Below are 22,220 nucleotides of genomic sequence, written 5' to 3'. Positions count from 1 at the left end.
TTATTTTCATTCCCCGCATTTTTTTTTTTTCATATAAAGACCACCACCGTTTTTTTAATGGGCGGTTATGAGAATATATTGAGTGAGTGAGTGCATTTGGTTAAAATGGAAGGGGGGGAAGTAAAAAAATAATAAAAATAATAAAAAAAAATTAAAAAAATGCGCGTTACTTACGCGTGTTTTTCGTGTTTCTTTTTCTTTTCTCTTCTCTTATTGCTGCCACCATTATTTAACGAATAAATGCTAGCCAGCAAAAAACTAGCAAGATCAGCTTGTTCGAAATAAGACACGTGCGAAGCAATTGCAGTAAAAACAGAAATCTCCAATACACCACCTTGGAATGCGTAATCAAGTTGTCCAGTATGATTTAATTTTGATAATTTCTTATGCACGGCTTCTTGAGTCTCCTTTGGTAAACTATCAAAAGGTGCTCTTCTTGCAACAGCCAAAGATAAATCTTCTTGCTTTTGTTTAGACTTGTTATTGGTAGTTGTTGTTGTTGTTGTTGTTGTAAATACATTGGCCAAAGATGCCAGTGATGAGTTGCCATCAATTAAAGCTGCAGTTACATTAGACCATAATGATGTTGCTTCTGAAGAAAACCGAGACGCTAACTGAGAAAATTGAGCAAGTTGTGAGGGGAGTGTTCCTGGAGCATATGGGACTTTGCGTGCAGGTAAGGATGCAGCATCACGATGTACGAGTGGATCTACACGGTATGCCACTGGATCTGAAGGATGGAAAATATTATAATAATCTTTAACTTTAGGTGACTGAATTGCTGGCCATTGTGGGTCGTCTGTATTTTTTTGATGAGTATGTTCCTTTGACAAGTCATCATCATCATTGTCATCAAGTCTAGCTGCAATATGATTTCCCTTAAGTAATTGGAACATACCAACAGGTGAACCAACACCAAAGAAAATGTCAACATCAAAATCTAATTGTGGAGATCCAGGGATTCCTTGAGCACATAAAATATCAAATGCAATTGCTGATCCTAATGAATGACCAACAAGTGAAACTCTTGGAGCTTGTGCAAATGTAGGATTCCGTTTACAATATTCTCCAAACACACCATTAAGTTGTTTAACTACAGTTGTCATGATTTGTTCATGGTATTGAGGTTGATAATAAAGTAAAACATCTAGTACAACGTCGCCCACAATGCTTCGCAAAGGTAACACACCGTCTACATTGATATCTTCCAGCGACACTTCACCATGACCATTAACCTCAATATCCTTGCGTGTCATACCAAACTGTACATTATGTCGCCAAATGAGTGGGATAACTTGGATACCATGGCCTTGATCTTTTGTGGTAGTTGCCGCAGATGCCGAGTGTACTATTTTACCGAGGTTCGTTGTTGCCCCGTGACGTTTTTCCTGCAGTTCTGTTGATTCCTTATACACATGTCTTAATAGTTTCCGGAAAACATTAATATCCTGAACAAAATTGACTTGCTCAATCCGTTCATTAAGTTTTTGTCCAATCCCATGTAAACAAATTACCAGGTGATCAACAGGTCGTTCTACTGATAATGCTGCAGCTTCTGCAGCTGCCTTACCTAAATCAGAGGCTTTATCAGCAGCAGATGGCGGGACATAACCGCGAGTAAGTTTAATTCCACCAAGTGATACTAATTTCCTGAGTAAAACAGCACCGAGATCTCCAGGGGTAAGCCATGCTGTTCCACGTTGCATACGAGAAAAACTAGCGTATGCACGACCACTTTTTTTCTGATCAAGCATTTTTTGTAGAGCCTCTGAATCAGCGGCCCCGCGTGCTAATAAGGTTTCGACAGCATCTGGTTCTTGGGTTTGTAAAGAGGAGTCTTTAAGATTACATGCATAGACTGGTGATACTGATTTAAGGATATTATCTGGGTGGAGAGTTGTTTTGAGTGGTAGCATTGCTTGACTAGTTTCATTATCATCATTATCGTCTTTATTTTGAAGTTTATTATTGTTATTATTGTTATTATTTTCAGATTTTTTGGGTTCTACATTAGCGTAAAGTTTTTCAAGTTCTTGAGCTAATGGTTCTGGGATAGGACCAGTGGTAGAGCCATCTGCTACAAACCAAGATCCACGGCGGACCTCATAAGTCGGGCCATCCCAGTAAATTGGGTATAAAGTTCTTGCATGGACGTCTACTTCATAAAGGGCATCTTCTAGGACTGAGACTTTTATATTATTTTTTGAAGAGTCTCTACTTTGAGCCATTGGTTCTCCTTCATGAGATGATTTATTATTATTGTTTTTATTATTTGCAATTGGTTCTGTTGAGCGGAAAGCAGCTTCAAGCCGAGCCGAATCGCGTGCTGGGAATGGTACAAATTTTGCTGGTGGAGAAGACGGTTTCCAAGCTTTAAAAGTTGATTTGGAAAGAGGAGTATCTGAAGCATAATACCAATGGACTCGTAGAGGTTCTGTAGAATAAAATCTTTTGTTTGCAAGTAAAAGTCTAAGCATTTTTGGGATGTTGATGATGATTGAGTGAAAAAAAAAAAAAATTTAAAGTTAAATTTTGAGAGAGAAAAAAAAAGAGAAAGTTAAGAAATAAAAAAAAAAAAAACAGCAATAGCAATAGCAACAGTAACAGCAATAAAAAAAATTATTATTATTATTAGTTACTTAATGGTATGTTAATATATGTTACTTAATAACATTATAAAATTAACTTACCTGATATTTTAAAGTAAGCTTGCCGTATTCCCCGCATGTTTGTCACGTGAAACATAAAAATTTTTCGATTTTATTGTCGAGCCCAGCACCTTCCATAAAAAAAAATTAAAAATAAAAAAATAAAAAAATAAAAAAATAAAAAATTTAACGGCTTTTTTTTTTTTTTATTTTTTCTATAAAAAAAAAATTTAAAAATTTAAAAATTTAAAAAAAATTTAAAAAAAAATTTCTTTTCTTCCTTTTTTTTTTCTTTTATAAATAAATTTTCTTTTCTTTTCTTCTCTTTCTACTTTCTTACATTTTCCTCTTTTTTTTTTTTTTTCTTTCTTTCTTTCTTTCCATTTTATATAAAACATATCAAAAATCTTAGATTTAATTTAAAAAAAATAATTTCTATTTAAAAAAAAAAAAAAAATCTATTAAAAAACCCCCCTTTCAAATGTCCTCAACACTCGTCTCTCCACGAGTCTCACCTATGCCTTCACCGATGCTCCTTCCACAATCTCCAAGAGGTGCTGGGTTTTCTATTCAACAAGTAACTTCTTCAACAACATCATCATCATCATCATCAACATCTTCTTCTTGTTCTTCTTCTGTAACTTCTTCACCTGCCCTAGCCGCTATAGCAACACCCAAACCAGTTCCACGTAGACCTTCTTACGAAACTTCTACTTCTTATATCTCTCATGAAACTTCTTCTAATAACAAACTACTTCCAAGTAATTCAAACATTTCATTACTCTCTTTATCTTTCTCTTCAACACTCCATGATGACCAACAACAACAACCACCCATGGACTCACTTATAGAAGATAGACCTCTCCGCATCAAAACCTCAGGATCTCAAACCCCAGGAGCTTCTGCTTCAACACCAACATCCCCAAAAACTCCCTACTGGTACAAACAACATCTTACACCAACATCCTCCTTCACAAGTGCAAGCCAATACCTTAACTCAGCCCAACACCGCCGTGTAGGTCACTACCTCTCTTCTATGGCAGTAACCTCAGCAGTCCCCCAACCAGGGTCTTTGTCTCGTCGTGGGTCCACTGTAAACTTGGCTTCATCTCCATCTTCTTCAAACTCATTTTCATCAAACAATATCCCTACTCCATCTTCTCGTTCTCGAAGACCTTCCCATTCAAACTACCTACAGAATTCTACTACTACGACCACCACCACCTCCTCCTCCTCCTCACCAATTTACTTTGTACAAACACACCACCAACCCACAGGCTCAACCCCTTCTTCTGTTGCATCTTCATTTTTTTTGCTTCCTCCAGATTCTCCTAACTTGGGACCAATTTCTCTTTGCAACTCTCCCAGTAGTATGCTTCTCTCTTCAAGTGTATCCACAGTTTCATCTTCCACCGCTGCACCAAACTCTTCTGCATTTTTTGATTCTTATACTGCTCCAACCCAAAATAACATTTTTGACGTTATGTACTCTGGTGCAGGATCTTTAGCTCCTTCTCCATCAATGCTTACAGGGCCTCCTAAGCAGAGTAACATTAGCAAGACGTTTGGTAAGGCTGCCGCTGCTGCTGCTGCCGCTGCTGCTGCTGCTTCTTCTTCTTCTTCCAATACGTCTTCTTCTTCCCCTTCTTCCTCCACCACCACAAAGGTCTCTGGTAACCTTGGTAGATCACATGACATTCACCACTACCACAACCACAACCACCAAAACCACCACATTCCTGCTTCGGTGGCTTTTTCTTTTGCCTCTTCTGGTCTCGTCCAAAACGAACCCGCCGCGCCAGCAAAGCCTCTCCTAACAGTTTCTTCTAACTCTTCTAATTCTAATTCTTCTACCTCCTCTTCTTCCTCTTCTTCTTCTTCTTCTTCCTCTACATCAAGTTCAAAACCAACAGCAGCTACAATGACAAACCTTTCAAGAGACCCGCCACCTTTGCGCTCACTCAAACATGACGATGACGATATCAATGACACCCAACACAATGAAAATAATATTAAAATCCCCCCTCTCAAGTCTTCAGCAAATACACTTATGACCTCAGACTCAACTGTCCCCTCCTCCCAGCAATCAAGCCTATCAAAAGAACAACAAGACCGCGAAAAAGTCTCTAAAACTGCAGCAGCAATCACAGCAGCCCTTGAATCGGAAATCCGTAAACAGGCCGTCCCAGATTATCTCAAGGGGAAAGTCCTTGGCGCTTCTCATAGTAGCCCAATCAATATCCCAAGCTCTGTAGATTTAACTCCTGCCCAAGATCCTCAAGAACCTTCTACTACTTCTTCTTCTTCTTCTTCTTCCTTGGCAAACAAACCAGTCAAGAAAATTCTCACAACTGACTCCATTCTTGGTCATAATATCCAGCAGCAGCAACCACTCCGTGGTATAACAATCTCTCCAGATCAAAAACAAGCTCCACCTATTCCAGGAGTCCCACCAATCCAAACAAACCTCGCTTACTCAGGCTCTGCCTCTAGTCTTCGAGGAATGCTTTCACCCTCTGCCTCAGGAATCGGTCTTAATTCGGCCGCAATCGCAGCTGCTCGTCGACGTTCTAAACCTAATCTTGCAGGTCTCTCGTCATCATACGACCGCCGTGCATCTGCAACTAATCTTTACCAACAACATGAGCAGACCATTGATGAAGATACAGAACTTGTGTCTCCCATTGCCCCACAACAACAGCATCATCTCCACCCATCGTCTGTCGGCAGCGTTACATCTCTTCATACTCTTCCACGCACTGCTCCAGACTCACCGGAACTGGCCGCCATGTCGATGACTCCATTCGATTCAGGCCTCATGACTCCCATGACTCTTGACCCCCTAACGAGCCGTCACGCGTCGCTAGCATCAGTAGACAACTACTTTAGAGGCCCAGCTTTTCCTGTCACTTCAGTGGCTCAGGCTGCTGCAGCTGCTACTGCTACTTCTAATTCTAATTCTACTTCTACTTCTACTTCTACTTGTGCTACCAATGGCCCGGCCCCAGGCACATCTCCTGAAGAACTTACGTTTGAGCCTAAGCAAGTGCCAGCCAAAGGTGCTGCTCGGACGACGGTGGGAGGCGTCGGAAGTCTGTTACAAAGAGCTGGAATGGTTGCAACACCTGTTTCCGAGGCTGTTTCCAGGCCAGTGTCTTTTACTACTTCTTCTTCTGGAGAAAGTGAGACTGTGACCCCTGAAAATGAGTCCAATTGTACGCATTAAGTTTTGAAATGGGATTTGAAATTTTATGCCTATTTTTTTTATTATTACTACTACTACTATTATTATTATTATTTCATCATATGGAAATTATTATTATTATCATTATTATTATATTTGTAAATTTAGAATTTGTTTAAAATAAATAAAAATATAAAAAAAAATTGTATATTATGGGAATTTATATATAATCATTGTTTGCTCCAATTTTGGTTCTTGTCCAGTAGTTTTTTTTATTTTTAATTTTATTTTTATTTTTGTTTAGGAGGGAAGGAAAAGGGTTATCTGTAATCGGTTGGCCTATCTTGATAAGCCTTCCCCCTCCACATACACACACACATACACCTCCCCAGACTTTTGGTGGTGTGCTCTCTTGATTTCCCTCAAAACGTGTTGCGCCGACTCTTATTGGAGTGATTTTTGAAATGAATTTTTTTTTTTTTTTTTAGGCTACCTACACTTGGCAACTCGGCACGCGAACAAAAGGACAAAAAAAAATAAGTGGTGATGATGAATAGAATTGAAAATAAAAAAAATAAAAATAAAAATAAAAATTAGATGAAGATGAAGATGAAGATGAAGATAAACATTTAAAATTAAAAATAAACATTTAAAAAAAAAAATTTTAAAGATAGATTTTTATATACTAATATTAAAATAAATCAAAAAAAGGCCAATGGATTAAGAAAAGATTTGGCACGTGGGCACAATAAATATATTAGAAAAAAAATTTTTTTTCATTAACAATAACAATAACAATAAATTTTTACCAGGTAATTACAAAGAATGTGTTAAAAAAAAAAATTTAAAGTAAGTTGTGCAAATTTTTTATATATATAGCAAGAAAGAAAAGAAAAAAAAATTTTCTTTCATTTTTGTTGGGCGCCAATCATCATCATTTCAATGAGCCATATAAAATAAAAAAAATAAAAAAAAAAAAAAGAACAAAGAGGCAAGAGAAACAAAGGCGAGAAAAAGAAAGAAATTTTGAAATTTTTGAAATTTTTGAAAATTTTGAAATCGTGGCCTTTAAAATGTGATGTGGACTTGTTGCAATTGCAGCAACTTGTTGCAAACAAAAGAATAAGTTTTGAGGTTATTTATTTTTTTGGTTCAATTTTGTCACAAAATTGAATAAAAAAAGAGGGGTTCTTCAAAAGTTACAACAAACGTGAATAGTCTTCAAAAAAAAATTAAAAAATGAAATTTTTTTTTTCATTTTAATCAAAATTTTTGTTAATTGAAGTTTTACAATATTTACAAAAAAAAATGTCTTCTCACAAAGGTCCAGCGTCACATCATAAACATGACTCTGCTTCAAAAAATTAGAAGCATTCGACTATTTTCTAGCAAGAAAAAAAAATTTCTGATATAGGCCCATTTTTGAATCCGTGGACGGTAGAAGCAATATTTGTCCAAGGATCTTCGATTGAGCCAAAAAAAAAAAAAAAATAAAATAGATTTTCAAATTTTATAAATTATTTTTTTTTGAGTCTACAAAAAAAAAAAGGTAAAGGGGAAAAAATAGAAATAGCAAAATAAGAATTTTATTAAGTCTTATGTAAAAACACAAAGGAGGGTATACAACAATAAAAATATAAATATAAAAAAAAGAGGGTATTAATTTATGATCTTTCCAAAATGTATATTGGAATGCCATATATATAATTTTTTTCAAAGTCGATGTTATTTTATCAAACTGTTTGTTTTTTTTTTTAAAAAATGTTTTAATGATAATTATATGTGTCAAGAAAAAAAAAAAAATAAAAAGAAGAAAAAAGTAGAAGAATTTTGGTTTAAAATAAAAAAAAATTTTATTTTTATTTTAAACCAGAAATATTAAATCACGTGAATATTGTTTTTAGGGTTGGGTTGTAGCCCTAATCTTTCACGTGATAAATAAGGCCTAGTTTTCTATTAAAAAATAAAATTTGTAGGTATATTCATTTTTTAATACAATTAATCTATGGTAATCTCAAATAGTCACCATAAAAAAATAAAAAAAATCCATATATTCAAATAATGTCAAGAAATTATTAAATAATCAATTCACTGGGGGCTCTTGAAAGTTTGCAAAAACTTTAAAGTAAAAAAATAAAAAAAATAACTTAAGTTTCTTAAAAAAATATAAAAAGAAATGGGCTCAACCGGGAATTGAACCCGGGACCTCTCGCAAATTGCTTAGATTAACCCTAAGCGAGAATTATACCACTAAACCATCGAGCCATCACGTGAACAAAATTTTATAAATTACGTAAATATTCAAAACCATCAAAACTATATATTATGGGTTAGGGTTTATTTACATATAAAATTTTTTTTTTTTTTTTTTTTCTTTCTTTTAGTCTTTCAAATGATTGATCAGGTTGTAAAAAGAACAATTCAAGTTGATAAAAATTGAGAAAGATAGATAAAGCTGAAAAGAATTTCATGAAAACAGTGTGCACAAAGTGAGAACTTAGCAATTAACCAAATGTTTATCTAGTTTAGAAGGAAATGAAATTTCTATTAATCCAAAAATGTAACAATACCATAATACCACATCCAAGAAAAGAAAACAGAACTATCATTACTACAATTGATGCAAAAAAAGAAAATAAATAAATGATGGATGGCAATTCTAACCAAAACTGATAATGCTGACTTTGAATTGGCTTATACCCCAAATGATAAAGCCACAGAAGATGAAGAAATTTCTGGCAAATTCTTAACGAGATCATCGACAGAATAATGACCACATAAGAAAAGATTTTCCAAACTTGTGAAGTTTTAATACCCTCCCCCAAAAGATTCTGGAGATATGGCATTATTGTTGTTATATCAAACTGCAAGAAACCAAATTATTCAAGGCCATGAGTATACCGACTAATTTCCTTACTTGGGATTTTATTTGAAATATTGTAAAAGATTATACAAAAAAGAATAACCAAACTTATAACATCCTTAAGTAAGCTTTCTTTTACTAGAACAATATGGAGAAAGGTAAAAAGGCTATTGTGCTACTGACATTGTTTTGAAACTTTTTCAAGGAATTGAAACAAGCAAAAAAAAAAATAAAATAAAATAAAATAATTCCGCGGCTACGCTTATTGATATTCAAGAAGCATTTTATAATCATAATAGAAGTCTCCTGGCACATACAATGTAGGCATCAAACTACCCAAATAACTTATAACCTAAACTTATCAGTTTGTAAGTCAAAGAAAAGCTAGTATGCTTATGGTGTCGTACCATTAATGTTTTTTTCTATCTTTATCAAAAGCTAGAATATCCTTTATACCAGTTCTTCTCTCTTTTTTATTATTACATGACATCCCACAAACATGAATAAAATGATTTTTTTCTCTTGAAGAAGAGGGATTATAAATAATATCATTTATTTCCAAGAATAAAAATAATCAATCAATAAACAAATACAATTACCAGAAAAAACCAAAAATTGTTTATAAAAAACAACCCTTTCGCTTCTTTGCTGTTATTATTATTGTTGATTTTCTGTAAGGAAAACGCATTTTATTCATAATTAGTATTCTTTAAGAGAAAAGAAATCACTTTAGAGGAAATTTAGTCTCTTCATGATTTTGGTTCTGATTCATAAGACTTTGGTTTCGTTTATATTAATTGGAAACACAAGGACCCTGGCCATCTTGAAACACACTAAGTTGTAAGTGGGTGAATTCTTGTGATTTATGTAAATAAACAGTCACGAAATAACAAAAAGAGAGAGAAGTAAATAATTGGTATATTCTAGCTTTTGATAAAGATAAAGAAAACATTACTGGTATGACAATACTATAAAAAAAATTTTCAAAAAAATGTCACTTTAAGAAATTTATATATCCGTTTGGTTCAAGGTCTAAAGCTTAAAAGATGATACATTTATAATCTGAAAAAGTACCAACTTCACTCCAAAAGAATTAACTTCTTATTTTTACTTTGATTTCATTCTTTCTATTATTTTTTTTTTATCTTGAATATCTGGTTTAAGAAACTTTGGAGAAAAAAAACATGGAGAGCTTTTGGGAAATATATAGAAAAAAGAAGAAATAGTTATATATATATTTTTACCAATATTTGGTTCATTTATGATAAAAGGGTTTAAGCCTGCTTTTCGACTACACTTGAAAGTTGCTTTGTTCAATAGGGAGACTTATCGCTTGAGAATTGTTTCTAAGTCATACTATTTTTATACTCAGCACTGTAATGATCCAAAGAAAAGAGTCCGTGGAAATGAATAGGTTCTAGAATTCCCCAATGCTCTCTTATTTTACCTTTTTTTTTTTTTTTTTTGGAGAGGTATATTCCATCCCAATGTATTATGCGATTCAAGAATGAAATGAAATCCTTTTTGGTTTTATTAATGATTTGTTGATTGATTTTATTCAAGAATTATAAAAAATACCATCATCAATTTTATATATCATTGGATATATCTTTTTTGTTCTTTATTTATATATGACTTTCTATTTTTTCAATAAACTTTTAAGTTGATTTCAAGAATTTTTTTTTATTAATGATGTGACAATTATCGTTGAAAATCAAAATTGAAAAAAAAAAAAATATAAAACCTAAAGATGAAAAGGTGCAACTTGCTTTACCTTATAGAGAACTTTGTGAACCACAGAAAGAAGTAAAATTGTTTGGAATCAATTAAGAAATTTGGGAATTTGAAATGGTAAGATTTTTAAAAATAGAACCTAAAAGGTTGAAGTGATGCCGAATATGGCATTGAAAAGAAGTGCTGGTGCTTATTGTGCAACTCTTATTATGATATTTCAATAATCATAATCAGGTATGATTTATAGTGTGGATTATATTAATATATATAGATAGGAACAAAAAGCTATTGGAAAAAACTAAAATATTAGCAAAAATCAACCTTATTAATGGATATTTGTTCACTTTGATTGATAAATCACCAATTTTAAAGTTAACCATATTTTATGTGTTTGCGAAAGAAGACAGAGGTTAAATGATGAACAATAATAATAAAAATAATTGCAAAATCATTGATTAATCTTCTTATACTAAAGCAACAACCAAATTTGATATATGGAATTCAGATGAACCAAGCAATAGAGGAATGACAAAAAAATCAGCGGTATCATGATATCTCAGTAAAATCGAAATGTAATGATTATGACCAAGATCTTAAACACTTGTACTCAGTTTCACACAAGCAGTGACACCTTTGGAGCATGATTCCCAAAATTCAGTATTGAAAAGAATAACTACAACTATATACCACTTCAAGTAAGGCAAAATAGAAACAAACACATTTTGGTTAAGTTTCCTTTGCTTAAAGAGTATATGAAAAAAAAAAAAATTCTCCAGAAACCGATTTGTTGACTCTTTTCAACATTCAGAGTGACCTGCCAGAATGTTTACCCCATCCTCTATTAATCTTAAATAGAATGAAACCAACATTTTCAATTTAAATCGGATATTTCTTCAGTCATAGACATAATTAAAAAAAAGTGTAAATAAGTATTTAAAGAAAAAAATAATTTCGCTAAAATCTAAAACTCAGTAACATTTTGACATTGACAAACAAAGCTCCCAGAGAGGTGTGCAGGAAAAAAAAATTCAATACATTACGTAGTACTTGATAAAAAAAATGAAAAAAAAATTCAATACATTACGTAGTACTTGATAAAAAAAAATGAAAAAAAAGAGAAATGCTTAAAATGGAAATTTTCAAATTTGAGCATGTCAACTCTTGTAAAACAATCTAAATTCTTTTTAAAAAAAATTTTTTTACCTTTTAGTTTCACATGAAAGAATTTACAATTAATCAAACCATTGAAGATGACAAAAACAAGTTGACTATTTTTTTAACCATCTTTGTTGTTAGATACAAGTGCTAAAGACAAATCAAACTTTTATCAAATTCAATATAGTAAGAGTCAAAAAGATATCATTGACGGTGAATCGTATCCTCAAACAAAATCTAATCATTTTAAATACCGAAAATACCAAAAAAAAAATGCTCCCATTTATTTATATACCATAATTAACGATATATCTCCCGCGATTTAGCTGCAGAGTTCAAAATCACAACGTTCTCTTTTTGACACTGATAAAGGTTTATCCGAACTTTTAGTGATTAAAATTTTTAGCTTTTCAAGTATATTTTTTTTTCTCAACACATTGACACTTTCCCTTTCCCCATTTTCACATCTTATCGCTTTTTATTATCAGGATTGAAATAAGACTTTGTTATACTAGACTTTGTAGTTTCATCTTACAAATCTTTCCCAACAAAAGCTTCACAAATGTACTTGTTAGATGAAGAAATTGTGGTTGCTGAGAAGGATTTCAGCAAAGAAGACCTCTATTCGGTTAAAAGTGAACTAGAAGGATTTAACAAGGATGATTCTTAAAGAATCATTTAAACCACCATTGCCTTTATCCATGTCTTGACATCATTGAAATTAAGCAAAGGTCTTAATTTGTTCGGTATCTGCATAATCATCAAACAAGTTGAGAAAAAATTCCACCGGGAAAATAACAAATCGTTTTGGAAACTTGCTTTAAAGAAGCCTACAATCTTCTAAGGTTCCACAGAAGAACTGCTTCTAGAGTCATGCTTTAATATTGGTTATCAAAAAAAAAAGAGTGAAATCATACGCCTTTGTCTTCAAAAGTCAAAAAACTTTAACTTCTAAATAACCAATGGGTCCGTATTAGTGCCCAGTTTCAAAAAAATAACAAGAAAGGCAGTGCCATTTGACTGTTTTAAAAATGTATACGTTTTTTAAATTGCGATAAATAAAGACTACAAAAGCATTTGGAAGTAAACGGAAAAATATAGTCAAGCTTGAGAATCCATTCTGGTATTACCACGGGGATTAGAACTTTGATTACAATTTTTGTAAAATAGAAATGCTAAATGATTAACATCAAGTTTTAAATGTAAAACTGTATTATTAAATAGTAATATGGTTTAAAGGGATAATGTGTTATGAAGAATGTACTTTGTTCTAACTTGGAAATTCTGGCTTAAAAGAGCATTCAAATGTATAGAAAACTATTCCATAGCTTTTTACAATCATAATTTACTGGTTCTAAAGTCAATATTGAAAACCATCTTAATTTTAAGCGGGTTTCAAAAAAAAAAAAAAAAAAAACCCAAACAACAAGTGTCACTCATGATGAGATTTCAAAGAATGCTGACAATGCTTTGCCTTGAAAGTTTTTTTTAGTTTAAAATAAAGAAAAAATAAAGAAATATAAGTTGGAGGTGTCAACAACTTACAAGTTAAATATACTCAAAAATATACTCAAAAATATAGTTCAATTAAAGAAAAAAAAATTGTAAACAATGATACCAAGTCTGTTTTCAATACGACCATTATGCCAAGTAAATAAATAAAAATTTTGTTTTACACTTTAAAGCGTTTAAAAATAAGTTGTAAATTTTTTTTAGCGTAAATTGACTTAAATAATATGAAAGCTATTTAATTTATCATGAGTGAACATCATAAGCACTAAAATTATTAAAATATAATTTTATTAAAAGCTATAATAGGAACTGGGAAGACATAATGACAAAAGGTGATTGATTCACTGAAGTTCAATGGTCTGTTAATTTTTTTTCTAGTAAAAGAAGAGACAGTAAAAAAAAACTTTTTAGGAATTTAACCATTTTCTTACTAATCATGTTACTTTTTTTCTATTCTTCTATCAAAAAGACATATATATGATTCTATATAGAATCCTTTTAATTTGTTTGATTTGGTAAACTTGTAATTTTGTTTTTTTTTTTAACTTTAAATAATTGAGAAGCTCATTAAGAAACAATTTTTTTTTTTTTTACTAGCCTTAGAAGCATTTCTTATGTCACATTATTTATCGATTAATACGTACGTATATACAAAAAAAAAAAGATGAGAAGATGTAGTAACATGATCTGTAATAATAAATTGAATGTTAAAAACACTATTATTATTTAACTAAGAAAAAAAAATTTTATCTTGCGTTAATAGATAGACTTAATGCTAAGCAAAATTGTTTTTATTTTTTAATGAGGCGTACACGTAATGACTAAAATTCAATTTCCGGGCGTGTCGTACATAAAAAAAAAAAAAAACCGATGCCAAGAGAATTTTTTTTTTTTGAGACTTAAAGAACCAAAAATTTACTGATTAGAGAGCTTTACCACCAAATGATACCTCATTTTATGCCAATTTTTTTTTTTTTGAGAAGTATTAATATTTATATATTTTGAATATTTTCAGATACTATTTCTCAAAAAAAAAAAATTGGCATACTTTCTTATGCATAAGAAAGTATCATTTCGTGAAGAGTTCTTTTGAAAAATATATATATAAGGGATAGACAAGTTTGTAACCAGTTAGTTGATTTAATTCCGTCGGTCATTTAACAGAAGGAAAGAAAAAAAAAAAAAAGACTTGAAATTTCTCAAAAAAATAAAAAAGTGTATGTGTCTCTCTACTGACACATTTTGATTATGGAAAATATTACATCATCATCATTATAATGATAATTATCATGCAGTAACAAGGCACTTAGAATAAAAATTTCATACTATACTTGGTTTTCACTAGAAATAATTGAAGTAATAAATTGTAGTTTTTTTGTAATGAAAAATATATATATATATATATATTGATTGCTTTTAAAATCAAAATTTTGTTTACTCAAGTTCATTGAGAAGATATAGTAAATTGTTTTGACTATAAATACATGAAACGAAAGTGTGATATTGCTTTAAAATTAAAGTCAAGAAGATGAAGAAAAAAAAAAAAGAAGAAGAAGAAATATTTAAAGATTTCAAAAATGAGAGCTTTGAAAATTTTTCATGTGAGATTGTCAAAAAAAAATTTGGGGATAATTTTGTAGTTAAAAAAAAAGCGTGTTGTAGAACAAAAGCGAGATTATGAATTAGATATCAATATAATCAATTTACTATAATTAAATTATATAACGGGATTAAAGTAACCAATTTTAATTAAACTAAGAAATTCAAAAATAAACACAAAAAAATCCTCCCTCAAAAAAAAAATTGCTTTACCCCATGTTGGTTAATAATTGTTGAATTTTGTTAGTGGATTCAGAGCCTGTTTATAAATTTATTATTAACTTTAAAAATATAAATAAAGATAAAAACAAAGACCGTAAAATAGATGCAACAATATGAACCAAAAAAAAAAAAGCTAGATGAAAAGGTAAAAAGTTCAATATATCTCGTCAGTTTTAGTATCTGTGCTAATGAACCAGTACTGGGTATTATTCAACAATCTGTAAACGGATTGAGGGGCAAGTCAATTGATAGGAACTTGAAGTACTACCTGTTATTATTGATAGAGATTTGAAAATGGATATATTATAAGAAGAATTGAAATTAATAATAGTAATAATAAGGAATTTCCTGAATAGAATAAATACAATCCTTTTAGAGAGACGGGTTTTATTGTTCAATACACTTAATTAAGTGTATGCAGGAACCCTAACCACACAATTCACTTATTTGTGGTTAGGGTACCGGTCGCAGCTAGTAATTAGGCTAGAACACTAGGTTGAAGTTCTGTGATCTGCAGTCTAAGTGGTAGACCAGACCTATAACACTAAATTATTGTTGATATTAAAGTGGACATAACGAGGCTAGAAACCATCCGCCAGTATGAATGGACCGACCATCCGTGTTCCGGCGGCACAAAAACGAAACATTTTTTTTTTTTCAACCCTCAGGAAAAAAGAGCGCACATTACTAAAAAAAAAAAAAAAAAAAACAAAGACCCTTTAATCAATGGAAAACGAGTTTTCTTTTTATTAAAAAAATATCAGATTCGCTTTTTTTTTTTTATTAAGTTTTCCTGATATACGCTGGGACATATTGAAGAATTCAAAACTCATGTTAGTTTAATCATAACGAAAAAGGCAACCTTTAAATTTATTAATAATAATGAGATAATGGCAGATTTTCTTTGCACAAAACTTAGCAGACACTCTAAGTCAAGTTTTAGTATCGGGTTATGTAAGCTTAGGGTATGTACCTTTCCAGTGTACCAATTGCAAATGAAAGAAATTTTTGATACCGTTAGCTAAACAAATTGAAACTATAAATCGATTTTAAATTAAAATGAACTCGGGATCATTTAGATATATAAAGGTATTAAACAAGGATATGGTTATGGTGTTTGTCGCAATGAGGGAATTCGAAATGCAAAAGCTTTTAAGCAAACAGGATTCAGTATAAGTTTCTATTATTGTGTTAAACAGGGTTTTAAAAAAAAATTTTTTTTTTTCTGATGGGTACGAAGTTAGAGGTAGAAGGTTTTAAAAAAAATTTTGAAATTCTCAGAGTAGCTAAAATGGGACAAACCTCACTAAACACAACTAAAATTTGTCTTTTTCTTAGAGAATTGCTACATTCAAAATATAACAAGATGATCCTATTGATTAGATTAAAATAGAATGAAGAAGATTCTAAAGAAGATTATCATGATTATCATTATATGCCTATTATTAACACAAGAAACATAAAATTGATAACTTTTATTATTTCTATCTTGTCTTAGATCAAATTTCTAATAAACAACTTTAGATACATGAGGGCCAATTTTATTATATTTTACAATTTGCAATTAAAAAAAGTATTATTTGAAGAACAAAATCCGACTTGGTAATATCCTTTTCTGCTCTTTCTTTTGTTCATGGGGCTCTTTGTTTCTTTAACTCTCCAAGCAATTTGAGTGCTTTTTTTTTCATAAGAAAAAAACAAGTCTATTTGGAATTAAAAAAAAAAAAAAAAAAAAAGCTCCTCTAGTCTAAACTTCTTATTAAACTCGCTTTGTCAGCATATTGTTTGAAAAAAACTTAAATTGTCTTGTGGAGTATCTGTCAATTGTAGCTCTGAAAATCGGTATCAGCTTTGCAAGTCAAGACTTGTACTAGGAGTACGCCCAGCTCATATGCAGAACAATACTATCCAAGAATAAAAATAAAAAAATAAAAAGGGTTTGATTATTAATAATAAGTTAATAAAGCTTAGCTTTCAGTTTTGGAATGCACTTTTGCTGAGTATGCTTAAGTGTTTTCCCAAGATTAATATGCATTTTGAATATATTGCAAAATCATGGATATGTCTGTCTACGTAGACTGTTTTTTTCTTCTATCGGTGCAATAATTGAGATGTTAAAATATATGAATTATTGTACCTAGTTTTCTTTTTTTTTATTATTATTATTTTTAATTTCTAAAAAACATCCCTCGATAATTGTCTTGGCATTTTGTTTTGATGGTTTCCCCCAACTAAAACTAATGGGCCCTTGAAGTGGCTTTTATGGGGGTGGAGAGTGAAGAAGGAGACGTTGTAAACCAACAATTTTTTTTTTCTTTTTTTTTAATTTTCTCTCCATTAAAAACTTATCACAAAAACCTTAAAAGCCGTGTAATGACTGGGTCTCGGGAAATTCAGTCGAAAAAAAAAAAATAATAAATTTTGAACAAACGTCCTTTTTGATACTATTCTTTTAGGTAAATAATCCGCGGATTATGTAAATTGTTCGTATCATATATATCAAATGAAGCATTTTTTCCCATTTAAACTTTTGAAAAAAAGGTCCCTCAAAACCCTCCCTATTTATGACACTAGTAAAACAATCATGCACGGCATAGTGAGTTTGGCAAAAATCCACACACAAAGATTTGATTCTTTTAAAAAAAAAATAATTTGCGATTTTCCACTTTTGTAAATTTAAAAAAAAAAAAAAAATTATTTTTTTCTTGTATGATTATCTTTTCCTGATTATAATCATTAAATAAAAAAAAACCACTGATCATCTATCGATTTTCTGATTGGCTTGAGAAATCTGTAAAAGATTTTCAGTCAAAGGAGAACCATAATAAAAGATTTTTTTTTTTCGAGGATCCCAAAATTTCATATAAAGTCAGTATTCCCCTATTTAAAATTTTACCTTTTTTCTTTTGCTCTCTCTTTCCTCTTTTTTTTTTTTTTTTAATTACACATTATCTCTATTCACATCTTTTTTTTTGTGACTTCTTGTCATATTCACAACATGAAGTTACTTCTACAATTGTCTCTACTGTGTGTCTGGCTCAGCTCAGTTATGGCTGCCAAATCCGGTGATGCCTTATACCGTGGATGTTTGGCCTGGGTCGGCAAATACACTTTTGAGTGTCCCAGTCAGTACTACAAATCCAAGTCTGGTCATTCAGTTGCATGCTACTGCTGGAGTCCCGAGTGGCTTGCTACCTATGTTGACTGTGTCACCAGAGCCAAAAACGGTAACACAAACTACGCTCTTCACTCAATCATTGACGACGAATGTATCCCCTCAATTCGACCCAACCTCACTGTTGCAGAATTGCTCGACATTTATGAAAATGCTACAGATTACTTTGTCGACGTCTCAACTATCAAAAACAAAACCTTGCCTTCTTACCATCCTATCAAGTTCACCCAAGCACAAATTGACCAAGCTAAGAGATCCTTTGCCGCTGGGTTTTATTCAAAATATACTGGTAATCTCTATGGGTATGTTTTATTAATAATAACTCTTTAATTTCATTTCTAACTTCTTTTTTTTTTAGCGGTCTTATGTTGGCATACTTTGGTGCCGTTATGCTTCTTGCTGCTATCTCCAACTTTTTGAAAAAGGTGGCACCTGGCTTTGTTCACAAAACAACAAACAACAGAGTTGCTCTCTTTTTCCGCAAGAAACTCATCAACCCTGCTGCCTTTGGTTATAAGCACAGTGTTCCTATCAAATGGGGTCCTATTAACATGTCTCTTCCCACACGAGCTCAAACCTGGGTTCTTGCAGTATATTTTGGAATGTACATCATTTTTATATTTATTAAATATGATATCTATGATGGCAACACTCGTTACACTACTCGCACTCTCCAAATCAGCCGTTATGTTGGTGACCGTGCTGGCCTTATTGCAATGTCTCAACTCCCTCTCATCTATGCTTTTGCTGGCCGCAATAACATTCTAATGTTCCTCACTGGTCTATCATACGACACCATGAGTGTGTACCATCGATGGGTTGCACGTCTCATGTACCTCAACGTGTTTATTCATGGTATTACCTTTTCTATCAACTATCGCAAGGGTGGAACATATTTTAAAGAAATGAAGGAACCAGCAGTTGTGTGGGGTATTGCTGCCACAGTCTGCATCAGTTTCACTTTGGTCATTTCTCTTCGTCACTTCCGAGAGCATCTCTATGAAATCTTTTTGCTCTTCCACCAGGCGTTTGCTATTTTCTTTACTGTAGGTGTCTGGTGGCACGTCAAGCCCCACAATTTTAGTGAATGGATTTACTGTGCTACCGCTCTCTGGGCTTTTGACCGAGCCGCACGATTGGCCCGCATAGTTCTTAACGGTGTTAATGCCAAGGCTCATCTCGAACTTCACCCTCAAAATCTCATCAAGATTAAGGTCGATTATAACAGTTTTGTTTGGCGTCCCCGTCCTGGTGCTTACGTTTTTATTCATTTCCTCAACCCACGTTGGAGATGCTGGGAAAACCACCCCTTCACTGCGTACCCCTCGCCTACCCCTGGTGAAGAAAAGAAGATTATTTTCTGTGCTCGTGTACGCAACGGCAAGACCAAGCAGCTGGAGAACTATCTTATTAAAAATAACAACGCTAAAACCGTTCCAGTGTTTATAGATGGACCCTATGGCCACACTGTTCCGTTACAGACTTCTGACAGCATTGTCATTATTTCCGGAGGTATCGGGTTTACTGGTGGCTACTCATATGCCTCTAAACTGACACATCAGGCAGAGAAGAAAAACATTAAATTTATTTGGGCCATCCAAAACCACGAAAACGTGGAAACCTTCCGAGATGAGCTCGAGTATCTCTACAAAAATAATGTTAATGTTCAAATATTTTTGTCAAGTGAGCCTAACGGACTTCAACGCAAGGTGACAATTGAGAGAGAAGCAGGTTCAGACAATGAAAAGGATTTGTCATCTGGATCAGCAATCAGCTTCAATACACAATTTACACGGCCGGATCTTAAAAGCATTATTGAGACATCAATTAGTGAGGCGCAAGGAAGCATTGCATTCCTTGTGTGCGGCCCTGCTGGTATGAACGATGATGTACGCAAGTATGTTTCTGAAAACATGGACAGAGGCAATGGGCGTGTTGATCTTTACATTGAAGCTTTTAACTGGTAATTTGTTTTATATATATATATATATATATTTTTTTTGATTTTTTTTTAGCTTTGTATTTAATGAGTAATATGTTTTTTTATTTTTTGGAGCTTTTAGAGAAATCTGGATAGGGAAAGGATATTTATTATTGTTGGGGAAAAATGTGGAGATGGGCATTTGGAAGTAATAGGGTTTGGTGTCAAGACAATATTGTCATTTCAATGTAAATATTTTAATGTATTAAGGGTTAGGGTTATTTAGTTTAACATTAAAAGTAAGTTTAATTTAATTTAATTTAATTTTGTTATAACAATTAATTATTTTGATGGACAATTATAATTTAACATATTTAAATTTTACAATTAGTTAATTATGAACTATTTTCATCCTCCTTGAAAATAAAAGTAAACAATCCTTGAGGTAATTTATAATCTTGAAATCTTTTGTTAATAATGACTAAAAAGTTAGTAACAATAATATACCCGGATTTGTTAAGGGAATGGGGAGTACTGATACTTGCTCAGTGATTATTATATTTGGAAAATGATAGAATTGAGGTCAAAAAAAAAAAAGAAAATTATACTAGACAGATCATGGGGTTAATTCGAAACAGTCATAGGATAAACTCCCCAAATCACCGGCTTCGGTGGCAAACATTACGTTGACCAAAGCCAAACTACACCAAGTTCTGGTCGGTAACTGCACAATGTGTCAAATTTCACACACAGCTCAACACTATCATGCCATTAGGTGCTTATGTATTACACTAAGCGAAAAACTTCCAGCTAAGATTCCCAATAAGGAATAATATTAATAAACAAAAATAAATAAAAATAAATAAAAATCCAATAAGACTTTCATAGCCAATTTATGTTTGAAAAAAAAAAAAAAAAAAACCAATATATTGTGGTAGACATACGGAGTATTGTTGTAATGTAACAATATACAATGTTAGAAATATATATATTAGGAGAAATGCTTAGGATGCATCCATATGGTAAAAAAAAAATGTCTCGGTGGAAAAAAGTATGTCATTTTTTTAGGTCGTTGTAACGAAATTTATGGCAAAAAAAAAAAAGTCTTTTTCATTTCAATTTTTTCTGAGTAATAGATGATAGATGAATTAACCAAATTATTTCTTTTTTTTTTATTTTTAATGTTTAATATATGTCGAAAGGTATTTCATAAAAAATCATGGTATCAATTTTTTTTTTGAGCTTTTAAAAGGAATTAAATGATTAGTTTATTCATTTTGAAAAAAAAAAGTTTGAAATGAAAGCCCATAATTAAATTAAAAAAAAAAAAAGGTTTCTTTATTTGATTTTCTTCCAAAGTTTAAAAGATTCTTTTTTTTTATATTCTATGGAACCTTTTCCAGCATCTTTTTCTTTTATTTTTTCAAATGGAATGTCTTTGATAAAAAGAAAAATATCTCAAGTTTAGGAGGGACATGTTTTTAGATATAATTAATAAACAAATAAATAAATAAATTCAATCATTGGTTGGATTTAGGGAAGTAAAATTAATAAAATTATAATAAAATTATAATGAAAAATAGTGTGCACTGGTTAAAAAGTTCCATCAGGTATTGCTAATTAATTATTATTTAATTCTTTTAAAAAAAAAATTTTTTTTGTTTTTTTTAATGGAGTATTGTTGTATTCTAGTACAAAGTCAGTAAACCCATAGAACCCTTGATCAACCTCCCTAAATCTATTTTTATATTCCAGATCACTACCACTACATAACCCCACAAAAACTTTTTTTTAATTTAAATTTTTTTTTAGTTCTTTGTAATAAAAAAAAAAAAAAAAAATCTCTCGATTAACAAGCATTAATTCCGGAAAGAAGAACTCTTTTTTTTTTTTTTTTCTTTTTTTTTTTATTAAAGTCGTTCTAGTGTCGTTTAATGCTTTAAATCTTTATTATTAAGAAAAAATTTTTCATTAATGAAAAAAAAATAAAAAAATAAAATTGAGAGAGAAATAGAGAAATGAAATTCTATTGTTAAAGTTTCATATATATATATTGTTGGATATTTACCTTAATATCTGATTCACGTGATTACGTAGCCGTTGAAAACTGACCGTTTTTTTTTTTTCAGTCTGTGCGCACACACACACAAAATTTTAAAGGTCTTTCTATGTCTATAAATAGAATCTCCTCATACTAATAATATTCT

General features: G+C 31.5%; 3 protein-coding genes across 3 annotated transcripts; 2 read left to right on the top strand and 1 right to left on the bottom strand.

Moving 5' to 3' along the window:
• Positions 1-170: 170 nt before the first annotated feature.
• SAPINGB_P005784 (uncharacterized protein) lies at positions 171-2,477 on the bottom strand (the record flags this gene model as incomplete). Its single annotated transcript, XM_032000498.1, has 1 exon — positions 171-2,477. The coding sequence occupies one exon, from the start codon at positions 2,475-2,477 to the stop codon at positions 171-173; it is 2,307 nt and encodes a 768-aa protein (XP_031856389.1).
• A 652-nt stretch (positions 2,478-3,129) lies between these two features.
• Positions 3,130-5,874, top strand: SAPINGB_P005783 (uncharacterized protein; the record flags this gene model as incomplete). Its single annotated transcript, XM_032000497.1, has 1 exon — positions 3,130-5,874. One exon carries the CDS (start codon positions 3,130-3,132, stop codon positions 5,872-5,874), a length of 2,745 nt encoding a protein of 914 aa, XP_031856388.1.
• Positions 5,875-17,915: 12,041 nt separating this feature from the next.
• SAPINGB_P005782 (uncharacterized protein) lies at positions 17,916-20,059 on the top strand (the record flags this gene model as incomplete). Its single annotated transcript, XM_032000496.1, has 2 exons — positions 17,916-18,394; positions 18,451-20,059. The coding sequence occupies 2 exons, from the start codon at positions 17,916-17,918 to the stop codon at positions 20,057-20,059; spliced, it is 2,088 nt and encodes a 695-aa protein (XP_031856387.1).
• Between the last annotated feature and the right edge of the window lie 2,161 nt (positions 20,060-22,220).

The sequence above is a fragment of the Magnusiomyces paraingens genome (genome assembly GCF_902498895.1).
Source record: "Magnusiomyces paraingens strain CBS 517.90 genome assembly, contig: contig5, whole genome shotgun sequence".
NCBI lineage: Eukaryota > Fungi > Ascomycota > Dipodascomycetes > Dipodascales > Dipodascaceae > Magnusiomyces > Magnusiomyces paraingens.
Note: the sequence above shows the minus strand (reverse complement) of the source record. Positions and strands in the feature narration are given on the sequence as shown.